Raw genomic sequence first — 15389 nt, 5'->3', positions numbered from 1 at the left:
CCCCCTGGATGATTATCATAGAAAATTATTAAAATGACAATATTTTGAAGGCTTTGACTAGTATAAACATATTACTGTAATGAATCAGATTAGAGGTCCAATTTGTACAGTATCTTCTTGAGAGACGTAAACAGTTGATGGTTCTGGTGATTATGGCTGGCTCTGAATCCTGTTTCCTTGCCATTTGGACCCATTGCTTTGAATCCAACTCCCTGCGGCAATAGAAAACCAATTGGCACCATTGTGTTTGAAGATATCTAACACCTCTTAATGGTTGGTCTCTGGGCTAAACATCCCCAAATCCTTCAACCTCTCTTTGGCCTCCGGGCCCTTTAACATCTTTGCCACCCTTACAGCTGTATTTCCCACAAGGGTAGAGAGCAGGATGTGGTTTAGCTCAGGACACTTCATAATGTTTTCTGCCACTATGGGTTCAGTTCAATCTTTATTCACAATTTTCACCAAAAACAATTTGCAAAAGACAAATTACAAAAAAAAGAACTCAATCAAAACCATATAAAAACAGTATAAGTTATTAAAAAGGAAGAACACATAAAACACACATAGAATGATATCATCTTCTATTATTAATTCTTAAAAACTTATTGTCTCTTTAACTTAGGCACCAACATAGTGGGTTGCTTATTAAATGAGTACAATTTGCCAATAAGCCACCCGCTTTCTCATGTTCTGACCAAAATTATTTCCCTTTTAGGGATGAAACTAGTCACTTGGAGTTCTTTTTATTTTGTATATCATATCGTTATTCTTCCTGTTTTTGATCTCTGTGTGAACCAGCCCTAACATTTGTCTTCTTCATTATCATGGCAAATCATTTTTATATCAGTTGTAAGAAATTAGAATGTCATCTGCCTTACTTACTTTCTGAGTCACTCTTAGAAGCAAGATTCTGGACTAGATAGACCCTTGTTCTGATCCAAATGACTTCTTGTTAGAATATCATATTTCTAAAATGTGTTCGACATTCAGTCTTTCATTTAAACAAAAATCCAAAACTCAACAGTTTTATTCTGATTTCCACCCCCCTCCCCTATTACTAAAGACTTCAACACCATTTTAATAACATAATGCTATAACAGGATTGGGGCAGTCATTTAAACAAAGTACAGGACCAGTGCTGAGAAGTGTAAGACAGCAAATGATGCCACCACCCCAATAGCAGACAATTGAAACTGTAAAGGGAGATTTCTATAGGGGAACAAAATACATTGGAATTTGGTTAGGATTAAAAGCCTGATCCCAAACCATGGGAATGAATGCAGAAAAAAATCCCTGACTTCAGTTGACCTCTGAATTAGATGCTAACAGCCCTCAAATCTTATGAAAAATTCTATGGGGCCCATTCTGGGTGTTGGCAGTTTATGCTAAAGGGATTTTCTGAACTGGATTACACCTCCCATTGCAGCAAGCCCTTTGCATTGTTTCAAACTGGAGAGAATTTGCTGAGCTACTGAGGACTGAAAAAGCAGCGCCAATGAAAATGCATACCTGCACATTTCTGTTATTAGTCTCCATCCTCTTAAAAATATTTGACTTGCAACACACGATATATGCAAGTTGTATTTTGCCCAAGCCTACAAGAGATTTGTTGTAGTTCTCAGGCTAGCTAGAATGCGGTGGACATTTTCAACACTAGAGATGGGCACCCTGTTTAACGAAACAGACTTTTTAACGAGTGAGATCCAGTTGCTGGTTTTGACCCAGTAGATGCCTCCATTAATTGTAGAGGAGCTGTGTTTTGCATGTGGATAGCCCCTAGAGCTCCAAGACCCCCTGAAAATTAGCTCTAGAGAGTTGAGAGGACCCTCTAAAAGAGACAGAAAGTAGTGAGAGACTGCAGGGGGAATTGGCCAAAATTACCTCCCCTCCTCTTGCAGCAGTTCTCAACCTGTGGGTCCCCAGATGTTGTTGGACTACAACTCCCATCATCCCTGAGCTCTGGCCTTGCTAGCTAGGGGTGATGGGAGTTGTACATCCGGGGACCCACAGGTTGAGAAAGGCTGCTTTAGCAGATGTATCTGCTGGCTCTAAAGCAGGCATAGGCAAACTCCAGCCCTCCAGATGTTTGGGACTACAATTCCCATCATCCCTAGCTAACAGAACCAGTGGTCAGGGATGATGGGAATTGTAGTCCCAAACTTCTGGAGGGCCAGAGTTTGCCTATGCCTGCTCTAAAGCCTGTCCATGATCACAAAGGCACTAATTGAACTCCACCCAAAGTCTTTGAATTTCTTTGATGATACAGGTGGGTTTTAATGCCAAATACACTTATTGCCTTGCTACAGTACTCCACCTGAACTATTCAGGAGCATCTGGTAGGTCACTGTTGATGACCCAGCGGTAAACTTTGGTCTGCTGCAACAAGGCCCTTGTCTTATATTCTTATCACTTCATTGTGGTTTAGAATAGAGACACATGTCTATCTAAGGTACATCCAACCAGCTTCATTCTGCAGTGGTCCTACATAGGTTCAGACTGCAAGAACCAGAATAACCAGGACAATAAGAGTAGACCATGCAGTCTGCACAGTAGGAAGTATGCTACCAGCACTTCAACGATAGGGGAAAGCGCAGTAATGTATTGGGGGGGATGTAACTTTCATGCCACAATAAATGCCTTTCATTCACCACTGGCTAGAAATCTTGTTAGACAGGGATAGGGAACCTGTGTTGCTTTGGGTTTCATTAGACTTCAATTCCCATCAGCCCCAGGTAGCATTGCCAATGGTAAGGGATGATGGGGGTTGTAGTCCAACTAAACATCTTGAGGGCCACAAGTTTCCCAACTCTGTTGTTAGGGTTACATACAATTAGCCACCAGCTAAATTACAAACAAAAAAAGGCATTACCATCAAACAACACAATCTCAATCTAATAAAAGACAGTGGTATTTTGCCATTGAGCCCAATAGGATGTGCAGCTAGGTATTGCTAGAGGCAGTACTATAATATACAATACATAACAATGTTATACAACCCCATATCTGTTACCTTTGTGGTGTCTGAGAAGCCTATATACTATACAACTGGAGTGACACGGTTGTGAGGAGGACTCTGCATTAGCAGAGGCTCTTCTCATGTTATCCCAGCATTGTAGTAAGGAGCCACAATGCAGCATAACACACACTGTAAAAGTTAGGACTGAGCTGTTGAGTTGATTTGGCAGGAGGGAGTTGTGGGGGCGGTTGTAATTTGTGGGAGGTGGGAACAACTTTCCAAAGACTGGGGATGGGCAAAGATTTGTTTTGGGGTGTGGGACTGCCTCATCTTTACAAGGTCCCCCCCTTTCTGCACTTAAAAACAAACATTGCAAGTGTTTGTTGAAACTACAAGACCCACCCCCCCCTCTTCTGTTTCTGCTTTAACTGAGAAATCCAAGGCTCTCCAGGATCAGGAATCTACAAGGGCCTGCATGGCTCCTTTTTTGAAGCAGAATGGTAGGGTTTGGGTGCCACACTAAGGCTATGAAGAACTTCACAGCTACAGCAAGGAGCCGTAGCACTTATTTGGAGGGAGGGGGGGACCCTTGCCACTTTGTAAAGTTGACTAAAGTAAGGCAGATGATTTCCCCCTCAAAAATGCAAGGAAATGTCTTCCTATAAAGCAATCAAAAATTTCCCCCGTGTGGCAGGGGCAAGAGATGATTAGCCCCCTGAAAACAGAAGGGGATTCCCACCACCACTAGCAAAAGTAGGACAGTATAAGAAAGGTAACTAAACCAAATCAGTAGCAGAGTCCAGGTCATGTTTTTAACACCTGTCCCCCACAGCTTAGGATTTTGCAAGTGCCGACAATCAGCTGAACACACAAGGCTTTCGGCACAGCTGCACCTTTACCTGCCCTTTACTTGATGGTGATATACGGTGTAAGGTATATGTGGGTGAGCCATGGCTTGACCTAAGTTTCACAGGTCATAGGAGGAGGTCAAATCAGGCCCATGAGCTAGAGGTTCCACACAACTGCTCTAGATGATGTGCTCTTCTGTCCTGGAGGCCACATTTATGAAGAGAAACCAGTATTTGCTTGTAAGTTGCTTTGGGTTGCCTGGGACAAGATAAAACAACTTAACATAATTAATTAATTAATTAATTAATAGCTATTATAATAATAAGTGACCCAGGTCCTTGACATGTCCCTCAGAACTAATTTTTTAAAAATACAGCAGCATGACACAACCACATAAATTGCTCCTAGGAGGCACTGTTGTATCTGAGGAGTCATAAGTTCTTTGCAACAACGGGTTGAGATGTATTGCAGGGACAAAACGTTAAGTGTCTGAACTGGATCAGGGGATACAAGTATAAGTAAAGCACATTTATCTCCACAGGCAAACACTGCAGCTTTTGTTCTTTCACAGGGGGATAAATGGATCTCATTTAACAATACTAATTGCCGGTATCCCTTTTTGTGAGGAAAATAACTTGCGCTCGAGGCTCAACAAGGAAGGAAGAATCAAAACTGTTGTGGCCAAAGCAAACACCAAACAAAGAAATACCCAAGTTAACAGTTTATCAATATCTTATGATAACCAAATGAAGAAACAGGCTTCCCGCATCCCCGGAGAAAAGAGGAGCATGAAAACAGGTTGTGATCGCAGTTGTTACATCTGTCTTCGTTGCTTTAGGAAGGCTTTCCCCCTTGGATGTCAGTGCTGTATATAGTGCGCTTGTATGTGAGGCATTTGTATGTGAAGGAAGAGGGATTCTTTGGTTAAATGGGTCACTGTAGGACAGCTAGCTCCATGTGTAGGACAAACAGGACTGACAAGGCAGTTAGCGTTGATAGCACCTTTCTAGCCAAAAACACTGATAAGAAATAATATTAAAATGACTGGTTTAGCACTTTGTTTTGAGACATCTGAGATATATATGTATTTCTGTGGCTTCTTCAGAGCCACTCGAGCCAGTACCCTCATACAGTCAGATCATCTGACCTGGCACGACTACTGGCTTTGCTTAACCTGCTGAGGGGTCTTGTGTCAGCTGTAAGATCAGCGGATGGTAAAGGCAAGTCGTCTCCCGGCGGCTCTGGCTCTTGTTCTTCCTCCATATGCTTGTCATCTTCTCCTTTCTCTGGGGCTTCCTCAGTCACCAATTCCACCCTCTGTTCCTGGGCCGCTGCCTCAGCCACTTCCTGTTCCGGCTCCTCTCCTGCTTCAACTTTCTCCTCCTCCTGTTCATCCACATGAGCGTAGGAAGGCAGGTGCTCCCCCAAGGCCCTGGAAAGGTCTTTCAGGCGTTCCATGCTGATCTTCTCCTCAAAGTCGTTGAATGAGGGGGGAACTGGGGTGGTTTCTACTCCCACTTCAGTCAAAGGGAAATAGTGGAAGGTCGGCTTCTCCTCTTCCTCCAGCAACTTGTAGCCTTTGACCTTCTGGATAGATGAAACTGCGATAGAATGAAGGGGTTTCTCTGGGGTCTCCTGAGGCTCTTGTTCCACTGGCCTCCTGAAAGCACCCAGGATCTTCTTAAAGCCTAAATGGCTGATCTCTACAAGATTGAGGAAGAGAGAGACTGATGCCACAGCCAGCATAAACACAATGAAAACAGTCTTTTCGGTAGGCCTCGACACAAAACAGTCCACGAGGTTGGGGCAAGGCCATCTGCCACAGCGGTAAAGTGGAAGAATTCGGAAGCCATATAAGAAGTACTGGCCCACTATGAACCCCACCTCAAAAAGGGTTTTGAAAAAGATGTGGCAAATATAGGTTCTCAGAAGCGTTCCCTCGAGGTGGAACTTCTTGGTCCCCTTGGAGCTTGCTTCTCTCGTGGTTATAGGGCTCTTCCGGTCTGGATCAAGGGGTGAGTTTTCTTCGTGTGCCGCAGCTTGCTGAGCCCTCTCTGCTTCTTCCCGCTCTTTCCTTTTCTCTTCCATCCTTACATGATGTGCAGCATGGCCCAAATAAACCAGCGAGGGAGTGGAGACAAAGATGATCTGCAGGACCCACAGTCGGATGTGGGAGATGGGGAAAGCCTCATCATAGCACACATTTTCACAACCTGGCTGCTGGGTGTTGCACACAAAATCTGACTGTTCATCTCCCCATACAAATTCTGCAGCAGTCCCAAGGATTAGGATCCGAAAAATGAAGAGGACAGTCAGCCAGACTCTCCCAATGACCGTGGATTGTTCATTCACCTCTTCTAAAATGTTCCCCAAGAAACTCCAGTCACCCATTTCTGGCTGTTTAAGAGGAAGACAATGATTAAGTTGCATTATATAAAGAAGGGTTTTAATATATTCAGCAAATGTCGCATTTCAAAAGAAGTCAGGATATCTCAGTCAATAAAAACCCGAAACTCTTAACCTCAGGGTCGTGGTTTCAAGCCCGATGTTGGGCAAAAAGATTCTGAATTGCAAGGGGTTGCCTTAGATGACCCTTGTAGTGCCTTCCAACTCAACAATTCTATGATTCTATTATTCCTGCTGACTTTTAAAACATTCCATGATCTCCCCAATGATCTGCATGAAGAGGAGGTAACAACAATTCCAGATTTAGTTGTTTGAGGTTTGCTGATTTAGGGCACGGGCCATATCCCACTGAAGTCAACAGCATTTGTTTTATTGACTTTGGTGGTTCTGGGTTATACACACTGGGTGATGGCCAACTTAGTCTTGTTCAGAGTAAAGCCACTGAGATCAGTGGACTCAAGCGCATTGCTTTGAATGGGTCTACTCTAAGTACGATTAACATTTGATACTGCCTTTAAAATCCCTATTAGGCTTATACCAGTGAACAGAACAGGTCACCAGAGCAGCTGGTACAAAATCATGCATTGCCATTGAAAAATGCTCTGAAATTCCCTAACTTCCCTAAAAGTTGGTTACAAAATTGTTCCTGCTTATGGGTTACTTTACAATGGTATGCCACAAGTTACAGACAGTCTACATTTTTCATGCTGTATCTGTAGGGTGTTGGGATCTTGTTGAAAGCATTGACATGGCAGTGATAATGGGGCACATGATCAAGGGGAAACTTTGCTCCAGGATTGGAAGCCACTGTCACCTGGCCCTAAGAGCTTCTTATTGATCACCACTGGGATTTATGAACCTATGTGAATCATAGCTGTGTGTTGCTGTGTATCAGTTTGCAATGACAGCACAGTGTGCAGCTACAGTGCTTCACAGGATAAGAATACTAACACACACTTAAACCTACTATCAGATTCATTGCATTGTATCCAATAGTCAGAGCAGACCCATTGAAATTGATGGGCATGACTATTTTAGTTTCATTAAATTATACAGATCTGCTCAGAGCAAAATTAAGTTGGATTACATCCCGCTAACTGAAAGAGCAGCTCTATTTCTCACAATATATATAGATGATTATTCAAAGAGATAATCATATGACTTTTTGTAGACATCTGAAGGCAGCCTGGTTTCAGGAAGCTTGTAATGTTTGATGTTTTATTGTCTTCCTTTATATTTTGTTGGAAGCCATCCAGAGTAGTTGGGGCAACCCAGTCAGATGGCCGGGGTACAATACTGTAACATTATTATTATTGTTGTTGTTGTTGTTGTTGTTGTTGTTGTTATTACCACTACTACTAGTACCACTTCTAAAATTGTGGTGAACTTTCCCATGTCAAATGGGTAGCATATAAACCATCATTTAATAGCAGATAAGATCTGAATAGCCAGGGAGATTTTATTTTCTATTTGGCAATCAGTATTCTGTCTTTTTGATATGCATTATGACTATGGCTTTAGACATATTGTTTAGCATTTCTCTATAATAGCTGCTTCCACCTCACAAGACTCATTCACAATGCAAGTTAATTTTTCATTTCAGAATCATTTAAACTTAGCATAAATCAACTGATATTGTGCATAATTTTTGGGATAATCTGTTATCATTCCACCTGGCATCAAAGTGTCTCATCTTAGCTAACCAACATATCCACACACCATAACTCATACATCTGTAGCACAGAGAAATAAAGGCACACTAAATTTTCTATAAAATAATTTAGATAAAACCTCAAAAAGTATTCTGTAACAGGATCACAGCATTCAGAAATATTCCTTCTTCCTCCTCCTCTTCTAAGAGCTTCCGCAACAATGAATAGGATGCAATTTCTGAACACATTTTCTGCCTCCTGTGTTCTGTTAAAAAACTTTAAATACCTTGAGCAAAACACTGTGAAGTATTTTTGTTGCGAAAAATCTTATGCTGACAAGATTAGCTCTAACTTCTAGGGCTTATCCAGTCTCCAGGAATGCAAACTGGTCACTCAAGAGCCAAAGCAGTTTACATCGTTCTTCAGTAACATCCTTTTAGTAACAGTGAATATAAAAAATGGAGACTGAGTTTGAAAAGGCCTACTGAGAGTTAATGGGATTTGTAAATACAAAGTTAATGGGATTTGTAAATACAACTTGTGTCTGTCCAAATTGCCTGTTCCAAGTCAGGACATCTTTGCATCTGCAGTTTTCTGTGCCCTCCCCAGCCAATGTGGTACCCATACAGAGGGATGCACATGTGAAACAGGATGCTATGGCTATTTTTACCAATAAAAAAACCACTCGATATAGATAGATGCATGTTGGTAAAATGGCCATGACATCAGGGTTCCTATAGGCATCTCTCTTGAGCACCATACAGTGGGAGAAAGACACCCCTTAAAAGACATGGAAGCTGACCCATGGGTGCTGACTGCCTCACATTCCAACTGCTGCGATATCAGCTACCTAGAAGTCAAAAGAAAATCCATATAAATCAATGCCATCAAGAAGGCAACTTGCCACAGTGAAAGGTTCCGCCGAAGAACTGGGCTCCTCTTGTTGCTTGGCGTTCAGCAGCAAAAAAGGTGAACTTTAGCTTCTCCCTGCTCTAAAAGCCCCAACCTTGTCGCACGACTGAGCAGATGTGACTGGATCAGCACTGATGGGTGGGCTTTAGCTGCCCTGCAGTCTGTAAGCTCCAAGCCAGACATCTTTAGAAAGTGAATGACATTTGGTGACATGGAGAACAAAAGAGGGGAAAGACCAAAAAGGGAGAGGGAGGGCACATCATTAAAAAAACAAAAAAAAGTTTGTGAGTGCTGAATAGGAGCAAAGTGAACTAGGGATGGGCCAAAAGCACTGATAGCATAGCGCAGGCCAAGGTGCAGTTTGCAGAGCTCAACATTAGCCTGCAGTGAAATATCCATTTGAGTGCTGGGGAAGTTATCCCCATCTTAAACCTCATCTGCTCAATGTGGTTACTATGGGTCAAAGCTGATGGACTAGACTGCAGCTATGATCGCAGAAATAGCTACAGGATTTCCATGTTCATACTCATTTTCCCCCTTCCTTTTTTTCACATACATGATTAGGTGGAGGGATTTGATAGTACAGTATGACCCAGCTAGGAGGCAGCTGCATTGTTTTGTAGTATTAGGGGCTATTGCCCCTGCTTGTTCCCCTTGCCAACCCCGCCTGCACCTTTCCCCACCACCTTTCACCCACACCTAACCAACCGCCCTTTAAAGCTTAGCTCCCCACTCCCCTCACAAATTGCCCCAAGCTCCACCCCCTTTCACACAGCAGCTTGCTAAGCCGCTATGTGAAGCATCTCACCCGCTTGATGAAACCTCACTGCAGGTGCATTTAATGGAGCCCCATGTTCCCCCCCCCCCCATGTTAAGCAGCTCACCTAGGCCACCAGCCACCAGCACTGCTTCCTTCTTTGCCTAGCTGCCATCCCTCACACTACAGTTGGCATGGCCATCTGATGGAAGCCACAGAAACGGCAGAGTGTGATGACAATCTTACATTTTTATGTCTATAGGAAGATAGTGTTCATGCATGTGTGCTGAAAACACTGTGTGTTAGTGACTGTGCATTATCCACTCAACAGGAAGGGCACAGAAGTAGCTGTTACCCTTTTGCAGGGTGCATTCAGCAAGACTGCATGCCCACGCCTGTGAGTGTTGATCTTCTAGCTGCCATGCAATGAAGACAGCCCAATGCATAGGCTCCCTCTCACGTTCAAGTGATTTTCTGCTTTCCTAAGCTATGGCTACCTCTGTGGCTATGTAACTGCCCCATCACTGCCCCAGGCAGGCAAGCTAAGAGTAAGTCAAAGGACAGCAGACAGGAAAGTCAAAGCTGCATTTCTTTCACAAGTGAAATACCCTTTTCCCATGTTCAGGGGAAAAAAATGGTTGTCCTAGGGGGGATTTCTGCAGATACCCAGAGGCACACAGCCTGAAGTGCTCTGTGTGTGTGTGTGTGTGTGTGTGTGAGAGAGAGAGAGAGAGAGAGAGAGAGAGAGAGAGAGAGAAAGAGAGAGAGAGCGCGCTAGCTTTTTTCTGGGGGGATGCAGGGGTACCCATACCCCTAAACATTTTGTGTCTTTTGTCCATTTACTGTATTTATTTTTCCCGATTTGAACTATAAAATGGTGATGTTCTTAAGTCAAAATGAGAGTACCCCTAAACATTTTTTATAAAAAAAACCACTGTGTGTGTGTACATACCATAGCTGTCAACCTTCCCTTTTTTTGCAGGAAATTCCCTTATTCCAGTGCCGTTTCCCACTGCTATCCCAGATTGTTAGATATCCCGTAGACTGTCCCCAGGACAGGTGAGGCTGCTGATCCCTTATTTTCAAATCTGAAAGTTGAAAGCTATGTATGTATGTATGTATGTATGTATGTATGTATGTATGTAAAAGAAGACAAATCTAGTAACCTATGGAAGCTGTTCCAAGTCAACTTGAACCTTGGCCACCATTCATTTTGGAAATAAAGCATCACACTTTTCCTTGCAGCAACACAGAGAAATGAAGCTGCCTTTGTGACCCAGACCTTTCCTTGGAGTCCAGTGCATGGAACGGCAGAGAGGAGAACGAGTGGCAGTTTTTTGTTTCAAGAGGATTTCCTACACAATGATGTCAGGGTAAGGCAGGGCCTTTTTGTTGAGCAGAGCAGTTCATGCATGAGGGCGCGTTCCTGTCAGATAGATAGGACACAGCTGCAGATTGTGGGACTGAACGACCCCTGCAACAAAGTTATCATCTCTTGATCTGCTTAGCTCAAAATCAGCTTTCATGTTTCCTGCTAATGTGCTGAACATAGCAAACCTACAGGCCATCCGCTAAACGCTAAGGCTAGACACTGAGGAGTCCCCTGCAAGAAAAACTGTGCTACATTACTAGATAACCCCAGTTGGCTCATATGGTTGGAAATCCTGAGTTTCTAAGTCACTTTAACAAAGTTAGTGTAAGGACTACAGCACACGAATATCGAATGTTACCCGTACTTCTTGTTTTCAGAGGACCTTCCAACACTGAGTGTTGTAGGTGTGTGTGGCTGCGAACTGAACTGGTTAGTTCAAATGAATCAATGAAATTCAGCTGTACCCACACACCCCACCATCTCTGCTCCTTGGTCCTTGCTGCAGCTACCAGATCACAATGGCTCTCGAAGCCACAACTAAGATTACCCCCCTATTGGGGTCCAGATGAGGGACCCTACAGGTGTTGTTGGATGATAACTACCATCATCTCTGACCAGTGGCTGTGTTGTTTGGTGCTGATGGGAGTTGGAGTCCACATCTGGAGGGCCAGATGTTCCTTACAGATCGAGACCAAACAAAACATTTTGTAAAAAGCCGGCTGATCTTTAGTATAATGGAAGTAAAATGCAAGGCACAATGACATGGCAACCTACTGCAGGGGGCGGAGCCTCCTCTTGTACTCAAATGAAGTAGCACAAATTGTGCTTAACTTTTTAAGGGTTCGCCTGACTCAGTGTGGTTTTGTAGTTTGTTTTCAAAAACGCTCAACAGCTTAAGCCTTGCGCCATCGCCTGAACAATTCGGCTAAGGTTTCCTCTTATCGAGATATCGGCTTTTTCTTGACGCTTTTTATAACTGAGTTTATATTAGTTTATATTAGCTATCCATCTAATGTTATTTTAACCATGGACACACGTTCCTGAAGGAGAACTTCATAAGATTTACGCACTTTTAAAGTTCCTTTAAAACTAGTCACACCAATAAAATATTTTTCTTTGTATATACTGTGTATCTGTGTTTCTCCCTTTGGATCCTGGCTAAGGATAGAGAGTATCATTTTTATTTTATTTTATTTTGCAAATTATCTGTATTGTAAATCGCTAAAGGGTTCTGTGGTGAAGGTAATGGTGATTCATTCTGTGGCAGCCATTGGCTCAGCTGCTCTTATCCTCACAAACGATTTGTGGTTCCCATTGCCTGAACTGCCCTGATCTCTAGGGCTTCCTGCATACCTACCATGCAGTATATTCAACTAACTTTCCCCAGAGTAGATCCATTGAAAGGAATAGCCATAACTTAGGTCCATTAATTTCAATGGGTATACCCATGAGTAAAAGTGAGTTAATGTCAGCCCCATACATTTTAGGCACATACACACGCCCAAGAATCCTGGGAACTGAAGGTTTTTAAGGGTGCTGGGAATGTGAGAGGTAAATTATAATTCTCAGGATTTGCCAAGAGAGTGGGTGAACATTTGTTTTAAATGTATGGTGTGTATGCAGTCTAGGATTAGGGCAGGCCATATCAGAAGGCCTAGGGAAGGCGTTTGGGATAGGAAGAAAGGGGAATGGGTCTGAAAGGGCTGCTGGCCAGAGGGAGCAACCAGGGACACTTAGGAAAGGAGGGTTGGCACTTGAGCATTGTCCACCAAAATGAGGAGGAGAGAAGAACACTAAAGGGATGAGTTTGACCATGAAAAGGAACCTTAGGAAGAGAAAGTAGAGATAACGGACTGCATAGTGCTTTGAAGTCGCTAGCTGTTTGACTGCAGGCCTTTGGTTAATCCCACAAGGGGGTGCTGTATTCTCACATGAATATGGTTTATTTAGGATTGATATACCATAGTAACTTTATGATGTAACCTGAGCTTATTCCCTTAGTCCTAGTTTAGGTGGTTATTTTTTAAAAATATTTTTATTAACAATTTCAACATACAAACTATCAAAACATATCATATTCATTATTCCCCCCCCCCCTTTTTCTCATCTCCCCTTCAAACCCTCTTTCCTCTCCCCAGAGACTTACCTCAGCCCCTCTCTCTGATTTCTCAGCACATATTGTTCTCTGCATGTTATGAAATTATACATTTCCTTACATTATCTATCTACCCTGTTATCGACTAATAAATTTGTGTATGTTTACTCAAAACCTGCCAAGAAATCCTGTTCATTTTGTTGTCTTTTTAGATAATTTGTAAAAAGCTCCCATTCTTCCTTAAAGTCACAGTTGTCCTTGTCCCACAATTTATATGTCAATTTAGCCAGTTCTGCATAGCTCATCAATTTTTCTTGCCACTGTTCTTTCATTGGGATTTCCTCGTTCTTCCATCCTTGTGCTATTTCCTAGTTTAGGTGGTTATTAAACTACCTTCTTCTTTCCTATGAGGAGTATCCTAAGGACTCATGCAGTGGTGGTGATGAAGATTTAGATTTCTATACTGCCCTTCATCCAAGATTACAGGGTGGTTTACAATATAAAAGCACAAAATGCATACCATAATAACAAGCAATAATCCCCACATACACAGTATTATTGGTGCTTTCCCCCACCATTTACTGTGGACTGAATTCCGTTGTGTGATAGTAGCTTTTTAGTGAGCTGAATGACGAACTTTCTTGAGCGGTCCCCCCCCCCCCCCCGTTACAAAGCAAACATAAACACTTACATGCATTGCAATGCACTGTTTTATGATCTCTCTCCTCTAGAGCTGTGATCTCACAAGTACATTCTTGTGAACACAGAACAGTGTGATGTAGTGGTTAGAGGGCAAGACTAAGACCTGGGAAACCAGGGTTCAAGTGCTTACTGTGTGACCTTGGGCCAGTCACTGTTACTCAGCCTAATGTCCCTCACAGGGTTGTAGTGAGGATAAAATGAGGATAGGGAGAACCGTATATGCCACCTTAGAGCAATGCAAAAAATACTTAATGAAATAAATTGGACACAGTAAATTAACAGTTAAACTGACCCTAAACTTTCTACTCAGTAGATTTTAATGAATGCTTTATTTTTGTTTTTTACTGGTATCCTCAGCATTTAATAAAGTAGCTCACCTGGGGAATTAGGGCATAACTCTGCAGAAGGATGTGGCTGTCACTGCAAAAGGTCTGGATGGACCAATGGTCTGAGCTGGTAACAGACAGACCCTTCTTGTGGTTCCTCCACTGGATGGAGCCCATTTTGCAGGGACATGAGATTGTCGCTTTCTGCAACTCCCAGCTGTAGCCCTAGAGATGTGGTTGCCACCCCTGTTGCTGAGCTTCCAAGCATCAATTCAAGATGCAACTTTCCACCCAGGTAATATTGATGTATTCCAGGTCATGTCTTCTCATTATGCCTGCTGCTGTAAGGATGTAATGATTGGATGATAAGAATATTGCTGGTTTGAATGACTGTTTAGAGTTTTGATGACGTCCATTTGTGGTTTGCTTCAAGTGCACCCTGGGATCTTCACTCACGACGGGTGGTTTGAAAACGGAATGAATGAATTGATCAGGAATTTAAATTATAGCATTAAAAATGTAAAATGTACTTCCAGTGGTAGATCCCAAGTGAACCAAATGGCCTGCAGCATAGGAAAGGCTATGTCCCAACAACAACAACAACAACAACAACAACAACAACAACAACAACAACAATGCTATAGTGCCCAAGATCCATGCTTTTTCTTCCATAGTGTAAAGCTGGGCAAATATTCTGGATACATTTTTGAAGATAGCATTTTGACTGAGTTCGCATTTGTTTCTGCCACCTCCATTAGCATTACACCCTTCAATTCACCCAGATAGCATTGGAATGAAAGAAGCCAAAGAAGGCCCACTTGGCTAGCAGTTGTGAGCTAAACACATATTGTTTCCACCTAGTCAAAGGTGATATGCATTTAAAGCACATTTAACACCCATGACTTGCCCCTAAGAATCCTAGACACTGTAGTTTGTGAAGATGCTGAGAACTAGCTCTGTGAGGGCTAAACTACAGTTCTGAGGATTCTCTGAAGAAAACAATTTGCTTTAAATTTATGGGATGTACACCTCAGTCTTATTCTTCCTCAGATTCTGGGGTTTGCAATATAGCCTTATGACAGTTGCCTGAACTCCCTGCCACAGCCAGGACTCCACATGTGAGATCCTAGCTCGGCTCCCAAGAGAAAGCTTTGGAGCTGTCTCTGTTTTCCTGGTCCTGACAGAATGAAGTAGGTACCTTGCTGTGAACCTTGAGCTGAAACTGGCGTCCACTTTTTTTTCACCACGATGTTTTGTTCCCAGAAAAGTGGCTGACTCCCTCCAGGGAGGACATCCGTGGGGGCAGTTCCTGTTTCCCTGCCCTTCCAGGCACTAGCCTTCCTGAGCCTGATATGATTGTTT

At 42.8% G+C, this 15389-nt stretch overlaps 2 protein-coding genes across 2 annotated transcripts in view; one reads left to right on the top strand and one right to left on the bottom strand.

Moving 5' to 3' along the window:
• The window catches only part of POGLUT1 (protein O-glucosyltransferase 1), a 366888-nt gene that overhangs the window by 120036 nt on the left and 231463 nt on the right, over window positions 1-15389 (top strand). The window lies entirely within an intron of this gene.
• Window positions 3794-8777, bottom strand: GJA8 (gap junction protein alpha 8). The gene is made up of 2 exons (XM_081858829.1): window positions 8764-8777; window positions 3794-6198 (listed from the first exon to the last, which is right to left on the bottom strand). The coding sequence occupies exon 2, from the start codon at window positions 6194-6196 to the stop codon at window positions 4931-4933; it is 1266 nt and encodes a 421-aa protein (XP_081714955.1). The 5' UTR covers window positions 6197-6198; window positions 8764-8777; the 3' UTR covers window positions 3794-4930.

This window comes from Podarcis erhardii (genome assembly GCF_964252035.2).
Source record: "Podarcis erhardii genome assembly, chromosome: 4".
Classification (NCBI taxonomy): Eukaryota; Metazoa; Chordata; class Lepidosauria; order Squamata; family Lacertidae; genus Podarcis; species Podarcis erhardii.
The sequence above is the reverse complement of the archived record's forward strand: the minus strand, read 5'-3'. Positions and strand labels throughout refer to the sequence as shown.

Coding starts and splice junctions, on each gene's coding strand:
- GJA8 (XM_081858829.1), bottom strand. CDS start 6,196: ATGGGTGACTGGAGTTTCTTGGGGAACATTTTAGAAGAGGTGAATGAA.